The sequence below is a fragment of the Pteropus medius genome, unplaced genomic scaffold (assembly GCF_902729225.1).
Source record: "Pteropus medius unplaced genomic scaffold, Ma_sr-lr_union100, whole genome shotgun sequence".
In the NCBI taxonomy this organism is placed as follows: Eukaryota; Metazoa; Chordata; class Mammalia; order Chiroptera; family Pteropodidae; genus Pteropus; species Pteropus medius.
The window spans coordinates 20,636,511-20,656,952 of NW_024349801.1; the positions used below are offsets into that span (position 1 = coordinate 20,636,511).

Genomic DNA, 20,442 nt, shown 5'->3' on the forward strand with positions numbered 1-20,442 from the left:
AGGGACATATTGCAATTCTGCAAGTGCTTGTTTTGTTGCTTCTGATGGCAAAAATCTGAGACTCTATCAAGCTGTGGTAGATGCAAGGAAATTATTGGATGAATTATCGGATCCAGAATCTTCGGTAAATATTTACTAATCTTTATTAAGTTAGTGAAGCTGATAAGGAATGCTCTTTTACTTTGTTTAGGATCCTTATTTGTTAGTTGGTGTTAAGGGAGTGAGCATATGTTCTGGGCTCCATATGACATTTATTTTTTTAGATTTGTGTTAATGAGATACATGAATCAAAATTACAGTCTACATATCACACTTCAATAGATTTTACATTTAAACAAATACGTTTTTCTTTTTCTAAAATATCACAATTTCTTCTTGACATTTTATACTTTCTAGTTTGGTTCTGTTAATCTTTCTTTGCTCAAAAAAGGTTTTAAGGCAGCTTTACCAAGGTCTATATTTAGGTTAGAAAATTTGAACTTTTCTGCGCTTGATTTACTCTTTAAAAAAAATGCTATGGTTATAATATGTTCCCAGTGGGTGGCAGGATCTCATTCTGGTTGTTCTGTATCTGAACTGGAAATCATATATATTAGTTAATATATAGATTTGATTAGTGAATTTTCTATTTACTTATAAAAACATGGTTCTTTATTAAACAACTGTTTTAATAAAAATCCTTCCAGTATTGAAAACCAAAGTGTCCACTTCATGCCCTTAGATGTGTTGGTGATGTAGATTTAGAATAAGTTTCACTGTCTGCCTTTAAAGAACTTTAATTTAGTTGAGGAGAGAAATTATTAATAGCAGGTTAAATAATAGTTTAAGACAGAAGAAGAGGTATCTGAGGGTGGTATGTAATTAATTATCAGACAGATGGCACTAAAGTATTTCATAATTCAGAGGATAGAGATATCAATTTAGGGTAGGCATAGAAGTCTTTATTAAGGACAGTATTTGGGTTCATTTATGATGAGTGGATAAGATTTAAAAGACATAGCCTTTGCCTGAGTGAGAGTAGCCTGAAAGAAGTATAGATATAGGAAAGTACAACATGTAAAAATATGACTTATTCCATAAACAGTGAGACAACCAGTTGGACTGGAGCCAAAGGTTTGGCATAGAGAAATTCTAGAATCTTAAAATTAAAGTTGGAAGATACTTTAAAGGTCACCTAGTCTAACCAGCCATCTGATGCTTTATTCCCCTCTACCACATTCCTGCCAATTTGTCATCTGGCCTACAAGGAGAGAAACTCAACTCTAAAGGCAGCTCATTCTGTCTTTGAATTACCCTTACTAGTATACTAGAATTAAATTTGTATTCTTTAAATTCTATTTGTTAGTCCTAATTCCATTTAGAATAGGTCTAATATTTCTAGACATTGTAAGATCACTAGATTATAGTAGTATATGGCCTCTCATTAGATACTGTTATGCTTTGACAGTCACACCACATTCTTTGTATGTAATTGATTCTTTAAATATCCCAAAGTTTATTTTGTGTGTGTGTGTGTGTGTGTGTGTGTGTGTGTGTGTGCCAGTAAGCCATTCTGTATTTGTGTATTTGCGTTTGGGGCCCAAATGTAGGCCCATTTTCCCTATTACATTTCACCTTGCTAGTCTCAACAGTGAAGCTTTTTAGTGTATTTTGAATTCTGATTCGTTCATTGTTATTGTTTTATGATGCATAGGACCAGCCTATTTGATAAGTACTGTATCTATAGCTTCATCTGAGTCAGTTATTAAAATGTTAAACAGAACAGGAGCAAAGAAATAGCCTAGTAGTGTACATTTGAAATCTTACTTCATTTTTATTGTGTGGCATATTTCTCCAGCTTGTCCTAAGGATTTCTATGAGGCAGCTTGTTATGTTCTTTGCTGAAATAAAATATACCCTGTCTGTCAGATCTTCTGCAGTCAAAAAAGGGAGTCAAATTTCTATGCTATGATTGTTTTAATATACAATAGGTAGAATGTGTGTACCCTGATGTTTCCTGATAACTAAAATGTACTAAACAGACATCAAGCTTTTCTTTTCATTTTACAAAATTGGAACATTTGCCTGTTTTTAGTCTTTTGGCTATGGCATTCCCCCATGAATTCTCAGAAAACATCCTCTGTTGTTCCTAATTGCATTTGCAGAATTTCCCTAACCTGAGCATTATTGTTCCAGAAAATAGAAATTCATTTAGAACAGTTAGACACATGTACACTGATTAAAAATATAATACCGTTTAAAATTGCTAAAGAAATTTAGCAATTTTAAACGGTATTATATTTTTAATCAGTGCTAAATTTCTTTAGCAATTTTAAACAGTATTATATTTTTAATCAGTGTACATGTGTTCATTGCCAGAATATAGAAATACAATGGATTTTTGTATGTTTATCTTGTGTCCTGCAACCTTGCTGAACTCACATATTAGTTGTTTTTTCTTGTCGATTTCTTGGGATTTTCTACATAGACAATCATGTGTAAATGGAATAGTTTTATTTCTTCCTTTCCAATCTTTGTGCCTGTTATTTTTATTTCTTACCTTATTGCATTGACTGAAACTTCCAGCATTATGTTAAATAAGAGTGGTGAGGTTAGACGTGTTTTCCTTTTTCCTAATTTTAGAGGGAAAGCATTCAGTCTTTCACCATGAAGTATAATGTTAGCCATAGGGTTTTTGTTAGAGACTCTATCAAGTTGAGGAACTTCAACTCTATTTCTATTTTTTTTTTTTTGGATTAAGCATTGAATTTTGTCGAATACTCTTTCTGTATCAATTGGCATTACATGTAATATTTTTCTTTAGTTTTGGTTCATATGGTGAATTACATCAGTTGATTTTCAAATATTGCACTAGCCCTGCATTTCTGGAATAAACCCTACATGGTCATGGTGTATAATTCTTTCTATATATTGGTGAATTCTATTTGCTGTTGTTTTATTAAGGATTTTTGTGTCTATAATTATGAGGGATATTGGTCTATAGATTTTTTGTACAGTATCCTTCTCTGGTTTTGGCATCAGGGTATATACTACTTTATAAAATGAATTGAGAAGTATTCACTTCTGTTTTCTGGAAGAAATTACATGTAATTAGTATTAATTCTTTAAATAGTGTAATTCTCTAGTGAAACTGTCGGGTTTAGAGATTTCTTTTTGGGAGTTTTAACATGATTCACTTTCTTTAATTGGGCTTTTCATGGGGCCCAATTAAATTTATTTGATTTAAGATAGCATGAATTGTGGCAGTTCATGTTTTTTGAATAATTGGTCTCTTATCTAAGTTATCAAATTTATGCATGTAGAATCATCTATAGTGTTACCTTATTATCATTTTGATGTCTGTAGTGATACCTACTATTTTATTCCTAATACCAGTATTAGTGTCTTCCCTATTTTTCTCTATTCAGTTGCTAGAAGTTTATTAACTTTATTGATGTTTTTTAAGGAACCAGCTCTTTGTTTCATTGAGCTGTTTTTGTTTTGTTTTGCATTAATTTCTGCCCTTTATTGTTTCCTTCTTTTTTTTTTTTCTTCTTTTTCTTTTTTTCTAGGTTTCATGAGCTAGGAACTTGGAATATTGATTTGAAACTTTCCTTATTTTCTGATGTATGCATTTAGTGCTGTAAATTTGCTTCTCAGCACTGCTTTGGCACTTATAAGTAGCATTTTTGTTTCCATTCAGCTCACTGTGTCCTTGGTGATCCTAGACTTAAAGCTGTAACACTCTAGTTTCTGCCTCTGTCTTCACATAGACTTCTCTCTGACTCTGTGTGTCTTCTCTTCTCCTCCTTCTTAGAAGGACACCATTCACTGGTTTTGGCATATCCCTAATTCAGTATGATCTTATCTTAAAACTGATTATATCTGCAGACACCCTGTTTCTAAGTTACATTCAGAGATTCTTGATAGACATGAATTTTGGGGGGAAACTCTTCAATGCTCTATACTAACAAACTTTTTTCCCTCATCAGTTATATTTGCAGTTGCAGTCAGGAACCTCTAAAGTTTCTTGAACCTCTTTATTGCCTTGAGCCATTTTGACTTTTGGAACCTCATTCTATAAGAAATTCCGAGATTTTTCTCCTAAAATGTAGGCTACAGAGCCTTGCCCTATTTGTTGATCTTAAATTCTTAAGCCAATTACTTTCTGTCAAGTTCTCATTTTTCTGCTCATCTTTTTTGTTTTCTTGTTAGAGCAGCAGTTCTCCTAGTTACTTCCTCTACTGATTGTGAGTTGAAATGTAGCAATAAGTTGTCACATGCTGTCCTCTTCCTCAAATGAAATTTTTAGTAGATGCTGAGAAGAGGCTAGCTTTTTAAAAAGTCCATGAGAAACATCTGAAAAGATTTGAATTTTATTCTGTAGATCAAGAGGTAGATTTAGGGGGCACTGAAATTTTTGGACTGGGAGGTAAAGTATAGTTGGTAGATGCATGGACACAGCCAGGAATTTATTAGTCACTGTGTCAGTTATGGCCTAACTAACTGGGAAACAGATGACACACACGCTCATAAAAGTTTAACTGAGGAGAGTTTAGTGAAAGAACGTCTTGCAGACGTGAGCACGTGGTTAACCCACAAGGAATAATAGTAAAGCTCTCAGAGTCTAGCAACAGGATGAAGCTGTTATCACCCTGTGGTAGGCAGAATAAGCCCCGCCCCTGCTACCAAAGATGTCCACATGCTTATCCCTGGAACCTGTGAATATGTTACCTCACATGGCAAAAGAGACTTTGTAGATGTGAATAAATTAAGGACCTTGAAATATGGAGATTATCCTGGATTATCTGGGTGGACCCTGTCTAATCAGGAGTCCTTGAAAACAGAGAACCATTCCTGGCTGTGGTTTGAGGGAGATATGACAAAAGAAGAATGGTCAGAGGGATGATGTTACTGGCTTTGAAGATGGAGATAGGGGGCCATAAGCCAAAGAGTATAGATAGCCTCTAGAAGCTGAAAAAGGCAAGGAAACAGACTTCCCAAGAGCCTCCAGAAAGGAATGCATCCCTGCTGACACCTTGGTTTTAGTCCAGTGAGAACCATGCCAGACTTCTGAGCTACAGAGCTGTAAGATAATACATTTGTGTTGCAAGGGCCAGTCTTAGCTTCAGTATAATGGAACTCTGACTGTTTTCCCAGATGGAAATATTTGTCTTTTGAACACAGGACTCTCCAGACATATCGAGTCCAAGATTGTGGGGACAGGAATACAGAATTCTGTGGGTGGGTTATTAGATATATTAGGGAGAGAGGTTACTCCTACATCCACCCTTTTGTTTGCAGACCTAGCTGTGGAGGAAATGGCATCTTACTGATCATTAATTTAAGACATATTGTAGCATGGAGGACAGCCATATATTAAACAGTCAAAATTAATGCAAAAATTCCATGATGAACAAAATGCCATGATGAGCAAAATGCCAACATTTCAAATAAAGACAGAATTGAACAGGCCATGATGATGTATATAGGAGCTTGAGGCAAAAGGGAGAATGTTTATACTATAATCATGTTTCTGTATTTTTTTAATGGTTAATTTTCCCCCAGAATGTTGAAATAGTTGAAAAGCAATGCAAATTGAAAGTAAGTATATTAAAACTGACAACATTATTTTAAGTTTAAATATTTTATACCGAAAAACAGAATTTACTATAATTTTACTTTCCTGGCATTAATGAAAGCAAACTCTTCAATAATACTATCAAAATGTCTGTCTTGGAGCTTTAAGGTTGCAAAATGAAGACATGTTAAAAGAACTAGATTTTTCTAACTGCTTAGTTAATTTTAAAAATGAGAATGAGTGTGGAAAGTTGAAATATTTCTTAGAATGTTTGAATTGCTATTGTCAGTGAATTAGAGGGGCCTTTAATGTCTGAGATGCTGTATCATATTGACAGTAGATTCATAAATTGTTGATCGTTAACATTTTGTGTTTTTTATTTACAGAAACTTATTGGAGAAGTGTTTAATATTGTGAGCCAACAGTCTACTGCTCGACCTGGCTGCATTATTGAACTCGATGCAATAACCAACCAAGTAAAAACATGCTTGTGAATTGGTGATAATATACTTTATCCTAGAGTGCTTTATATGCATATGATATGTTTCATTCTCAAAATAATTCTCTTGTTTGATATGAAATACAGCCAACTTCTCTTGATTCTTGTAGTGAAGATCTAATAATGTAGGAATTATTTTTCTCCAATCAAATTGTATCTATAGCCTTATTTTCTTTTTAAAGATTAGTTAATTCAGTTAGGGAAGCTATGAGGGAAAATATATTACAATTGTATAGATGCGTGGTTTGCTGTTTATTTTTATATTATTACTTATTTTAGCCTAATAGAGAGTGACTTCATCTTTAGAGCATTTGCTTTGTTAGGCTGTGTATTAGATATTTCTGAGGTCAGTTAACATGCTGATGAAAACAGGGTCAAAGTATACATTTACTTTCTAATTACAGGTCTTTTGTGTAGCCAATGTTCTTCCCCAGCTACTACTTGGGAAAGGCGAACCCTTCTCCCTACAGGAAGTTTGTAAATTCATTCTAGCTCTTAGGATTTTTGTTTCTTCAGGATTATGTTTAAGGACTAAGAGATAGAACTCACATATTCATTCCAAATATAAAAAGAGATTACTTTGGTGAGGAAGTTATCAATATTTTCAAACAAGGAAATGAAAGAGCTGACCATATTTAGAAACAAATACGGAATTATATCACCTTTTTATGGTGCCTTGCACATTCTTTTGGGGAAATCTTTTTGATGAAATTACCTCATCAGTTCTCGGCAGTAGAACTGTGATTGCCCAAATCATGCTTTTTTGTCAATTTCAACGTATGATTTTCTTTTTCTACTCCATAGGGATATGGGAGAAGAGTGGATTGGCTTCATTTTCTTAGATGTCTTAATTTTTAACGAACTTAGTGTTAAAATCATCCCCTACTTTAGCGCCTCTTTACTCTTTATCATAGGATATTAAATGAATTGATGATATTCACTAGCATTCTGCTTTTCACTTCATACTTGTTTACAATTTTTTCCTTCCTAGTAGTGGCTGTCTTTAACACAAGAGCTGATAAACTGCAAGCACTGATGAATGACTTAGGCTTTATATAAATGACAAAATTTAAAACTCATTCTAGGTTTGTGCCCAGTGTACTGTACAATTTCTGTATCCATGAAGACAGCACCCTCCCCTTTTACTTAGTCTTTTTTCTGGGGGAGGCAATCTTTTATACCGTGAATGTGAAAAGATTTAATATTTCTACCTTGAAATCAGTGGGTAGCCACCTAATTGTTTTTGACATACTTCCATAATGAGGTTTTGTTTAGACCTGGCCTTTCTTTGAATTTCTGGTCACTTTTGTGATTCTGTGTCTTTATTTGTGGTTGTCTTTACTTTTCTCTGGTCCAAAAATATGATCATGTAGCATAGCAGCTGACAGTGATGTTTCATTCATCCTTTTAGAAATCCTATTTACTTACATGTAAATACATTTCTTCAGAGATGTGTCATTCCCACTGGCTGTTATAGGATCCGTTATAATTCCCACCAGACAGATTTATTGAGAGTACTTTGAAGTCCTTTCTGTTTTTTCTTTTTTTGAAGTGGAATTAGGAAAACTAAAGGAGTCCTGTGCTAGTGTGACTTAACATAGTTAGCTTCACCTTCTCCAGCCAGACATGAGACCTGATACTTTTGAACTCAGAGTGGTACAGCAGATTACTTAACTATGTTTTGCTTTTTTTTTTTGAGATGCAAACCTGTTGATTTGTTTATATTAGAGCTCCTCAGTTCTGCTATTGGCTGTAGCATCTTTGAAAGTATTTTTCTCTGCCCAGGTAGTTCTGATTTTTTTTTCTGTTGCTTTTTCCTCTTCAGTTAGTCACTAGAAAAGAAAATTGTTAGAGAGATGTATTTCTTCTACATTAGTGTTCTTGAGGCAGTGGTGTGTGAGAGAGAATTTCAAAAATAAAACTTCAATTTTTTTCATATTTTTAGTGTGGCTCAAATACACAGTTGCTCCATGTGTTTCAAGAAGACTTCATTATAGGATATAAACCGCATAAGGAAGATCTGGAGAAAAAGGAAACAGAAGTATTTTTTCAGCCATCACAAGGTACTTTTAAAAAAATAGTCTTGAGGTTGCTTACTTTAATCTTAAAAAAAGGCCTCCAAAAATTTTTCAGAGTATAGCTCTTTATGTCAAAAGAAATCACTCTCATAATTTTTAGCAGATATACCAGTTCTATCAGCATTGCTTATTTGTAGATTTAGAAGCCATGTGGCTGAAATTACATTTTGAAAGAAAGTTTCAATGGCAACATACTTTTGTCAAGAGATGTTATTTATGAAACCTATTTTGTTTTAAAAATTAATTTTAATTGTTTATATTCTGAATGGTAATAAGCAAGCCAGTTAATTTTAATATAAGTTCAAAAAAATAATAAATTGCTACAGACTGTTGTTGAATATAGAGTGTAAGATACTATGTTCTCTGGTATACTAGAAACATCAGATATGCTGTGAATTAAAGGTACCATTTTACAGTTTTCTCTGAAGTGTAGTTATTTCTTTTTTCTTTTGTGAAAGTAAGACCTTTCAAGAAGAAACCATATTATATTTAGTTTAAACTTTAATATTTTACCTTAAAATGTTCCCTTTAGAAGGGGTAACTTCGTAATTATAAAACTGCCATATTCTATTTGAACATAGACCAAATTGAATAGAATACTTTCCACTTGAAAGTAGGAATGACACATTCTATTAATTCATTTTCTATGATGAACACTGTTTAGCTTATAAAGGGTTTCCAGATACTTTTATCTCATTTGGTTACAGATTGCAAGTATCTAGATGAACATATTTAATTTTCTTAGTATAGCTTTTAGTACAGAAGTATGTATAGGCATTTAAGGAAAGTATTTCTAATGAATTTATACAGATAATTTTCTTTAGTGGAATATCAGAATGAGTTTCTGTCTTTGTGAGGCTTAGCTCAAACTTCTTTTCACTCCCAGACTAGTAATTTTTTTCTTTTTCATTTATTTTTCTTTATATATCAGAACTTTTCTTCTTTATAATTTATTCAGTTATCATGTTCAGTTTTATTTCACTGTTATTATAGCATAACAGTACTACTTTATAGATTTAAAATTTCCTAGTCCTTAGTATTTCTCCTTTATATGGGTTAAACTTTTTTATATGCCTTCCAACAAACCTAGCTACCATTTATCATTCTATTTCTAATAGTAAATACATACTAACCTACTAGAAAACAGTGTTTATATAAAGTTGGTATTCTATAATATTTTTAATTGAAAGACTTGGATTTTAAAATATTATTTACATTTTCTGATATTTCTTTGGGAAAAAAACAAACAAACAGATTTTCCCAAAGCCTTTCTTGATTTTCTTTTAGTTTTTTTGCTGAGTTTCTCAGATACTCTTTCTGATTTTATAGCAATTTTCTTAAAGGATTTGATATGTGTAAAATGTATAAATATGTAGAATTACTCTTAATTAAAAAATGCCACTTACAGACAAAAGTGGAGTGTATAGTTAACCTCCCTACACCTATAACATAGATTGAAATTTTAAGATTTTGTCATACTTACTTCACCCTATTTTCTTTTCTTTTCCTTTTTTTCTGAAATATTTTAAAGAAAATCCAGCCATCATGTTGTTTCACTCCTGTGTACTTCCATATACATTTCTAAAAATGACTTTTTTACATGTGTGCTGTTATCATATTGATAAAACCATAAAATTCCTCAAAATTGTGTGATAACTATATTGACTTCAATTGTTTCAAAAATATTTGTTTTTAATTTGTTTGGATCCATATTTCAAAGTCCACAGTGTGTTTCATTGTTTATTAAGAGTCTTTTTTAACCTACAGTGATCCCCCTTTATGCTGTCATCGTGCCACTGAGTTGTTTTAGAGAGTTATTTTACATGAATTTCTCTAAGTAATTACTTGTGATGCCATAGAAACTTTTCCTTATAAAGTTCAAGTTAGCTCTATACACTTGATTAGATACAGGTTCAACTTTCTGGGTGATGCTATCTATTTCATCTGTATCATGCCAGAAATAACATGTTATGATGTCTCATTTTTAGTGATGCTCAGAGTCAGAAGATTCAGATAGTGGTTCCAGTGTAAAGTTTGCCAGCAGCTGTTCATATCGTGGGTTCTTCCATTGATAATGTTGCTTTTCAATCAATTATTTCACTAAGAACTACAAAATTATGATTTCTAATTTTATCAGTCCTTATTTATTTATTAGCTAGAAAGCATTCGTAAAGAAAAGCTTTCATCAAATGGATTTATTTGGCTACGTTGGAATATGGAGTTATTTTTAGGAAAGGCAGGGTAAGTGCTTAGTTTTTTCCCTTTAATCGACTGTTACAAAGGAAGAAGATTGTACTCACGTTACTTCCAGTGGTTACTGATGGATTTATTGTTTGGCTTTTTCTTTTGGGTATTATTATGAACTCATAATTTTTTTATCGAAGAATAATATACATATAGAAAATACTCACATTACTCAGATATTTGCATTCTTAGCATATTTCAATTAATTTGCAGTCTTTATTTCTTTTTAATGCTCATATTGTCCTGTATTAGGCTAGTGAGAATCCTTTCAGGTTTGTCTGCTGAGTCCTTTTGATACAACCTCATTAGTCTTAGTAGTTTACTTTCTTGCAGGCACAGCTAGATATCCTAGCCTCATCTTCTAGATATCCTTTGCAAGAATGGAATCATCCCTCCACACTTTTCCTTTTAATGAAGAATGAGATTTTGAGACCACAGTTTGGGCCCTAGCTCTGATTATTGCAAATGAGTTGTTATTATGATTTTCATTTTTAAGGAAAGTTTTTGTTGTTCTATGTAGACTTCATTTTCATATCTGAAGAGTACAATTTACATATAAGAAGAACAGGGGAAATTATGTCACCAAATAATGTCTTTTTAAAAAAAATTGATATGGTAAAATTTTTAATAGACTAAATATTAACAAGTATTGCAAGTGTCACACTCCTGACAAAATTTAAATCTACAGAAGTTTCTTTTTTTAATGTCATTTATTCTTTTTATTATTTTTTTTTACTTTTTAACATTTTATTTTTTTAATATTTTTCTCCCTCCCCACTTCCTCCCCTCGTCTGGTAACCACTAGTCCATTGTCTATGTCCATGAGTCTCTGTTTGTTTGTCCTGTTCATTTGTTACTTTTAGGTTTATATTCCACATATAAGTGATATCATGCGATTTTCAACTTTTTCTGTCTGGCTTATTTCGCTTAGTATGATTATTTCAAGGTCCATCCATGTTGCAAATGGCAGTATTTGATCTCTTCTTATGGCTGAGTAATATTCCATTATATGTGTGTACCACAGCTTCTTTAGTCAGTCATCTGTCATTGGACACTTCGGTTGCTTCTATGTCCTGGCCACTGTGAATAATGCTGCTATGAACATCGATGTGCAAATATCTTTTCGAATATGAGTTCTCAAGTCTTTGGGGTAAACACCCAGTAGAGGGATTGCTGGATCATATGGTAGCTCAATTCTTAGTTTTTTGAGGAACCTCCATACTGTTTTCCATAGTGACTGTACCAATTTGCAGTCCCACCAGCAGTGTATGAGAGTTCCTATTTCTCCACATCCTCTCCAACATTTGTTATTACTTGTCCTGTTGATTATAGCCATTCTAACAGTTGTGAGATGGTATCTCATTGTGGTTTTTATTTAAAATGCATAAAATTTCTGGTTTACAGCCATGCTACCCTAAACGTGCCCGATCTCTTCTGATCTTGGAAGCTAAGCAGGGTTGGGCCTGGTTAATACTTGGATGGGAGACCACCTAGGAATACCAGGTCCTGTAGGTGTTAAAAAAATAAATAAATAAAAATAAAATAAAAAAAAAATCTCTTCTGCACTTCTATTGCTACCCTTACCCCATAACTTCTAAGTTTTTAAAGCAGTGCTGTTTTCATATAGGAAAAGCAGCATACGTGTTTATTTATTTATTTTTCCTTTTACTTACCTATTTTTAAAATAAGGAGTTAGTGTCCCAGTGACCTCAAGTGGCGTCCAGTGAGACTGGCTTGGCTTTCGTACTCTCCCTCCCTCTCTTGCTCTCTGTCTCTACCTCTGTCTCGTCCCTGTCTTTCTCTTCCTTTCTCTCCTCCTTCCATGTCTTCTTGTTCTTCCTTTCTTTTTTTGCTTATGTGGCCACTTTCTCTTTTGGTATTTTTATGAACTCATGGTTTTTTTTTTTGTATAGTCAATGCGTTTTAATAAAATGTATTCATTATTATTCTCTGGTGCTCAGATTGTACCATCTTTGACTGCTAGGTGTCTCCTCATGTTGGCTTTTGTGTATTTTTGATGTAGCCCCATTAGTCTTTGATGGCTACCAAAATTATATAAAACTGCTTCTAAATGTGTATTCTTTCCTCTCCCTCCCAGTTTCTATGCACATCAAGAGATGTTTTAAAAAGTGTCTTCTGTTTTAACCCTATAGAAAAATAATAACTTAAGTATTCTTTTCCTTTGAACAACAGGATATCGCCCACCACCATTTTCAGAAAAGTTCTTTCTAGTTGTAATTGAAAAGGACAGCAATAATTACTCTATTCTCCATATGTGGCATCTTCATCTTAAATCTGTACAGCCATGTTTAGGTAAGTAATTGTAATTTTTATGTAGCGATGATGCGAAATAAATCATTTTACTGAATAAGCTTTAGGTTGCTCAGTTATTTAAAGAGTTAATGAACTGTAAATTGAGTTGGTGCATTGAAGATGTATATGCCAGAGTTTTAATTACAATTTCACAAATCATTAATGAAACAGGTTAATCTAAAAACATTAAGGGCACATTAGACATATTGGAATAGAAAAAGAAAAACTTGATTGATTTTTTCCATTAATATTTATTGAATGTTTACTATGACTCTGTTCTAGATACTATGTCTCTATAAGTCAATTATGCTATAGAATTAATGTTGTACTTTTCCGTTGATTAATATATAATTTCTTCTGATACAGTGTATATTAGCTTTAAGTATCACTAAGAGAAACAGATTTGCTACTTAGAAAAATATGATTGAGAATCTGAAGGTCATAAGCAAAACTGTTTTGGTAACACATTAAGAAATGCAACATTGATAAAAAAATTATTTCATCTAGGCTTTTGCTATACATATTCATATTAATTTTTTAACAAAGTAGAAAATCTATACTATGAAGCAAAGAAATTGAGAGAATTCTTGAAGAACTGCACTGATAGTCATATCAAACTGAATCTCCTTTAAACTACTTAACTCACAATATTTGGATTATTAATAGATTTTATTTCTCATAATTATATAATTTAACTGACCATATATAGTCAACATTTAATACATTAAACTAATTATATATTCTCTTTATAATCCATATTATCACATAACTGTGTAAGTAGGAGTTCTAACTGGGCCGTGAACTGGCATTAAAAAAGCCAGATGATTTGATAGAACCTTTCTACCTGTGCATAGTTGAGCCTAATCTTCTTGAGACAGCAGGAATTCCTCCAAAAATTCTTTCAAAGCCTTTGGAGTTAATTCTTGGAGTTACATGTTGTTTCACAGAAATGCAAGAATAGAGGGATCTAAAACCAGCCCGTCAGGAAGAGACTTTTTAACCCACCAGAAAATATAGTATTTTCTAGAGTTGGGCACAGAACCAGGAATGTTTTCAAAGAAATTAATAGATCCTTGTGGTAGGACAGGAATCATGTGATACTCTCTGTCCCCACTGCTTTGAAGGAAGTGTCCCACTGCTGTTCCCTAAAGCCAGAGCTAGTGTAGAGTTGTTTGTTACCCTGTTTGTGACAGCAAGTATATGATCATAAACAGTAAGATTACAGTAGAGTCAAACAAAGGATATGTTCTCTTCAACTATGAAGAAAACACCTATCTTTTGGGTCTGACATTCACAGCAAATTTAACATAGTACATATTGCCATTCATAGCTAATACTTGAGTTTATCAGTGTGTTGAAAATCCTGGCAGAGGATGTAATGATAGGCTTAAACTTAGATGGGGAAGGAGCATGTTGGGTAACTTCTGGGTGCCAGGCACTGAGATAGATATTTTATATATGTGAGATAGATATTATCCTCACTTTACTAATGGAATAATATTATGTAACTTGACCAAGTCCCGCATCTAGCTTGTCACAGAACCAGGTTTCAAAATCAGGTCTCTGGCTCTAAAGCCTTTTCTTTTTTCCTGCTCTAATTTTCTTCTTAGCGTGAGATACATATTAGAAAATTGCCGGTTTACAGGAAGAGAAATGTTGTAATTCAGCCTTATTTTGCAGATAAGAAAATAGCCAGAGATGGTGAAGTGTCTTGCTTATGGAAACATCTAGTTAGTGATAGAACCAGGAGTAGTACTCTGTCTTCTGACCACTGATTCAAGTTTGTAGTCATTCCACTTCATGAAAAATGTTTTCATATTTCTTATTGAGTGAGGTCTGCCATTATAAAATACATCGACATATTTAACATCCACCAGAAGCAAAATGGGATTATCTCTTGGTATTCTAGTGTTTCTTGAGGTGTACAAAGCAATAAAATATCATCCTTGTCCTTGATGAATTAATAGTCTAATGGGGACTACAGACACACAAATAAATAAATGTAGTGCAAAGTATCCCTCACATGTAACAGAAACACAGGTAACTGAATCTGCTTAGAGATTTACACTCTAATGTGTAAGCTGGAAACTCTTCGGAAGAAGATCAAGGTAATATGTCTTACTAAGCCAACCACCTAACACTATCTTAAATTTCTTTAGAACTTTTATTTTTTGTATATATTCTTGAAATCATTATCTTATTTCAGCACATAGTAGTTAAGAGGCTGGTATTTTAGTGTCTTCTTTCTCACGGCTAATTATGTGACCTTAGGAAAACCATTAAGTTCTCAAAGTTTAAATTCCATCTATTAAGTGAGGCAGTACCTAGTTATTTCTCAAAGTTCGATTCATGACTCATTTGTTTCAGCAACATCCGGGCTGCTTATTAATGCAGATTTCTGGGATCCATCTCAAAACAACTGAATCACTATCTCTGTGGTTCAGCCCAGGAATCTTTATGTTAACAAATTCCTCAGGCTTCTGAAGTGTTTTAAAAGTTGAGAACATTGGACTAAATAACTTAAGATTTTTTCTAGTTCTTACATGTTGTGATTCTTCCCTGAAAATGTCCCTGTGATGGAGATGCTAAAAAAGAGTAAAAGAGTAAAAAAAAAAAAAAAAAATCATGGTAACTGAGCAAAGTCTGAAGAGTACTTTTAAGAAACCATATTTCTTAAATGATAATAAAATGTATTCTATTTCATGTATATAGTGATGATAGTAATATGTTTTGTAATTTTATAATTTATTTTTAAAGCTAAAGCTTCAGAAAGTGTTTCATCGGAGAGTCGACTTGCAGTCCCTGGACAGAAAATTGTAGACTCTTTTCCAGAAACCTCTCCCAGTGTGAGCCCAATGCCACATTCTTCATCAATTGCCAATCTTCAGACTGCAAGTAAACTTATTTTGAGTTCTAAACTGGTGTATAGCCAACCTCTTGACCTCCCAGAAGGAGTCGAAGTAGTAAGAGCAACACCTTCAGCAGGTAAGGTAACTTTAATAGCAGGCAGTTGTAGCTTAGAGCAGTCTTCAGTGGATAAAATGGATGAACTCTTCTGAAATATGTGCTATGTCGACATCAAAATAAAGACTTACTTTCTAGTAATGATACATACGTTTATAAACATGTCTTTAGAAGAAATAATTTCTTATAAATATAATCAGATTGACAGAACATAGTGTAAATATTTTAATGTGAGGTTTCTTGCCTGCACTATGATTTCCTACAAATAGGAATACTATAACAATAGCATTACCTAAAAATAAATTACGTGATTATGATTGCATATTTTAATTTCACCAATGGGCTGTTCAAGACTTCTATAGATACTTGACCAATGGATATTTAGTGTAGGGCGTGGTTAAGGAGGGAACTGGAGAGTTATTCTGAAGACGCTCATAGTAGCTTTGGATTTATCATGTTTTAGAATTTGATTATTAGCATATTATTTGGTGGTTCTATTACTATGAATATCTGCTTTTTCTTTTTTAAGGCCATCTGAGTTCCTCTTCAATTTATCCAGTGTGCCTTGCACCTTATTTAGTGGTTACAGCTTGTTCTGACAATAAAGTACGCTTCTGGAAATGTAATATGGAAACTGACCTGCAGTGTAAAAGTGATGAGAAGGAAACCTATCACTGGAGGAGATGGCCCTTGATGAATGATGAAGGAGAAGATAATAGCAGTACAGTGAGCATTGTGGGAAGACCAGTTGCTGTTAGCTGTTCATACACAGGTCGCCTTGCAGTGGCTTACAAACAACCTATCCAACACAATGGTTTTGTTTCCAAAGAATTTTCCATGCATGTTTGCATATTTGAATGTGAATCTACGGGAGGGTCAGAATGGGTTTTAGAACAAACAATTCATCTTGACGACTTGGTCAAAGTTGGGAGTGTGCTTGATTCAAGAGTCAGTGTTGACAGTAATCTGTTTGTGTACAGCAAATCCGATGCTGTTTTGAGCAAGGATAGATGTATTATTCCAAATATCAAGCATTTAGTACATTTGGACTGGGTATCAAAAGAAGATGGCTCCCACATTCTCACAGTGGGGGTCGGTGCTAATATCTTCATGTATGGGCGGCTTTCAGGAATTGTGACTGAACAAATCAACAGTAAGGATGGAGTAGCTGTCATTACTTTACCACTGGGTGGTAGTATCAAACAAGGAGTTAGGTCAAGATGGGTTCTTCTTAGATCTATAGACTTAGTGTCTTCTGTTGATGGTACACCTTCACTGCCTGTTTCTCTCTCTTGGGTAAGAGATGGGATCTTGGTGGTAGGAATGGATTGTGAAATGCATGTATATGCACAGTGGAAGCATGGTGTCAAATTTGGAGACACTGAAGCTGATAGTCCTGATGCAGAAGAGACTGCAATACAAGATCATTCTGCTTTTAAATCTAATATGTTGTCAAGAAAAAGTATTGTTGAAGGAACAGCTGTTGCTGATGATGTTTTTTGTTCACCAACTGTAGTTCAAGATGGTGGCTTATTTGAGGCTGCACATGTACTTTCTCCTACTCTCCCACAATATCATCCAACTCAGCTGTTAGAATTGATGGATTTAGGGAAAGTTCGCCGGGCTAAAGCTATTCTCTCTCACTTAGTAAAATGTATTGCAGGTGAAGTTGCAATAGTTAGAGATGCTGATGCTGGAGAAGGAACTAAGCGACATCTTTCTCGAACCATCAGTGTAAGTGGCAGTACAGCAAAGGATACAGTCACCATAGGAAAAGATGGTACTCGAGATTATACTGAGATAGATTCTATCCCTCCACTACCATTATATGCATTACTTGCTGCAGATCAAGATACAACCTACAGAATTTCAGAAGAAAGTACAAAAATACCTCAGAGCTATGAAGATCATACAAAAAGTCAACCAGAGGATCAATATTCAGAGCTGTTCCAAGTACAGGATATAACAACGGATGATATTGATTTAGAGCCAGAGAAGAGAGAAAACAAATCAAAAGTAATAAATCTTTCCCAGTATGGACCAGCTTACTTTGGCCAAGAACATGCTAGGGTACTTTCAAGTCATCTTATGCACTCGAGTCTACCAGGCCTTACCCGTTTGGAGCAGATGTTCCTCGTAGCTTTGGCCGATACAGTGGCTACCACCAGTACTGAGCTTGATGAAAACAGAGATAAGAGTTACTCAGGTAAATATTCTCACTAAAAATTTACGAAGTTATCATTAATAGAACTATTTGTATTATCTAAGTAATGACTTGAATATTTAATTGCCATCTTTCTTTAAACCTTGCAAGGAAAAGACCTCTCTGATAGATGATTACTATTACATAATATGATTAGTTGTGGGGAAAAAAAGGCAATTGGGGTGGGCCGTGATTTTACACATATGACTTCATGGATTTGTGATATCTGTGTGCTTTCCTACATAAGTTTTTACACCGAAACTTCTGTATGATTTAGGGTATATAGTTTTTTGTTTCTTTTTTTCAATCAGATTGAGTTCTATGGTTTATTTACTTTCAGTTATAATAAGGCCCATTTTTTAATTTTACTATTGAAACATGAGGCTTATAGGCACCTCATGGGCTCAACTTGTTCATCTTACCATTTCTAGGTATAAATAATTTTTATAATTAATTGATTTTCCCCATAAAGTCTCTTCATAAGGAGGTTTTCACATATTTTAATATAATGTGTATCTTGCTTAATTCATTCTGCAACTGGAAGATTTTGGCTGCCTCTTGAAACTGATTCCACTGTCTTTTATGCAAGTAGTTGAAGATAGTGGTGCTGATTGTAAATGATAGCATTAGTAAAGGAAACTGAAAATGATTGATCACTCAGTAAATATTGTGGAGGAGTGAAAAATTGCTATGTGCTAGGCTTTTTATATACTTTATCATATTTAATTATCACAACAGCCTTCTAGTAGGTAGCTATTATATTTAATTTTATAGATGAAGACACTGATCCTTAGATTAAGTGACTTATCAGAGATTACACAGGTAGTAAGTGGCAGAACGGGGGTTTTATATGCATAAATCATTGCCTTCAAGCCTGTACTCAAAACTATTTCACAAGATTTCTAAATTTAAGGAAAAAAGACTTCCTTAAAGCCACCTGGAATATATCTGTTCATTGAGGTTTATACCCTTATAGTATATCCCCAAAGTTTTCTCCTCTGTAGATTAAAATAACTAGAGACCTTAGAGGGTTTTGTCTATGGCCTATTTTCTAACCATGTTAATTTAAAAAATCCTAATCATTATGAGGTTGTGTGCAATAGAGCAAGAGTCTCTCCAGGATAGCGTTAAGTCTTTGATGCATATTTAATATATATTAGAGTTTTCACTCTGAGACATTAAGAAAGTAGTCATGCCACAATTCATGAAAAATTGTTTAAAATTTCTGATACAAAACTATATCATTGGCTAGGCAATTTAAAAATGGCTCATCCTGGTCATAGTGGACTTTCAGTAGGTAGATAAGGCAGGAATGAATGTCTCCATTTCACAAGTGAGAAATCAAAGCTCAGAAATTAAATAAGTTGCACATCTCAATAAATGGATTCTAAATAACTGAATTCTTCCATTTGTTCAGGTGAGACAACTTAGAGGCATTCTCCACAGTTTTCTCTCACACCCCATGATCCAGTCCACTAGCAAATCCTGTCAGTTCTGCTATATCTAGAATCCATTCATTTTCATCACCTCTCTTGTTACCACTCTGGTCACTGATACCTACTGCCTAATTATTGACAGTCTCCTAATGCTTCATTCTTGTTACTTCAGTCTGTTTTTCACATAGGAACCACATAGTGATTATTTTAAAACAAAATCATATTAAATCTCCTCTGCTCAGCACACAATAGTGGATGCCTGTCTTGCTTTAGAATGAAAGCTGAATCCTTACAGTGGTCTACAAGGCTCTAGGTGATCTGTGCTCATTTCCTCTCTACTACATTGGCCTCCAACACACTAACACATTCCTGTCTCAGGGTCTTTGCACATATTCTCTCTGCGTGGAATGCTCTTTTTCTAGATATATTATGCATGTCTCATTCCCTTACCTCCTCAGGTTTCTGCTGAAGTATCATCTCACTGGAAAGTTCTTCGCTGGTCACACTATATGAAATAGAACCCTCTTAAAAAAGAAAAAAAAAATAGAACCCTCTAACTCCAGCATTCCCTTACTCTCAATCCTGCTTTATTACTCACCATAACTTAATTTCTATTAGACACATTAGTTACTTGTTTATTTATTGTTTGTGTCCTAAAATGTAAGCCCCACGAGAATAGACACTTTGCTTTATTCACAGCCAAATCTCTAGTACCTAAACAGTGCTTTGTATGTAGTAGATGCTTAATTTGTTGAGTAAATAAGTGGATGGATGGATGAATGAATATAGCTAATGGGAAGTAGAGTTGAAACTTGAACTTTGACAACTTAAAGCAATACTTTTGCATTGCTTTTATCCAGTAGTAGCTATAGGTTTGATTAAACTTACCACACTTTCATAGCTTTGTTCAACTTTTGACTGAAAGTAAATTTTTGGAATCAAGGTTATGGTTCAACCTTAACTTTGTAACACTAGCCTAGCGAATCAGACGTCAAATCTTTGATAGTACTATATTTTAGTTGAACTAACCAGCCTACAAAATATTACCTGTTTAGTTATATAATAAATGATTTCACTTTAGTTGTATAATTCCTGTCTTTAAATCTTATCTGAATTTACAGAGAGAATATTTTTTTAAATTGTAC

At 33.7% G+C, this 20,442-nt stretch overlaps 1 protein-coding gene and 1 pseudogene across 1 annotated transcript in view; both read left to right on the forward strand.

The window, feature by feature from the left end:
• Positions 1-20,442, forward strand: part of DMXL2 (Dmx like 2) — a 108,600-nt gene that overhangs the window by 52,190 nt on the left and 35,968 nt on the right. Inside the window, exons 13-18 of the mRNA XM_039888530.1 lie at positions 3-124; positions 5,947-6,036; positions 8,005-8,122; positions 12,575-12,694; positions 15,452-15,679; positions 16,188-17,864. Coding sequence (XP_039744464.1) covers positions 3-124; positions 5,947-6,036; positions 8,005-8,122; positions 12,575-12,694; positions 15,452-15,679; positions 16,188-17,864 — 2,355 coding nt within the window. The remainder of the gene's footprint in view (positions 1-2; positions 125-5,946; positions 6,037-8,004; positions 8,123-12,574; positions 12,695-15,451; positions 15,680-16,187; positions 17,865-20,442) is intronic.
• LOC120580984 (uncharacterized) lies at positions 11,778-11,896 on the forward strand (annotated as a pseudogene).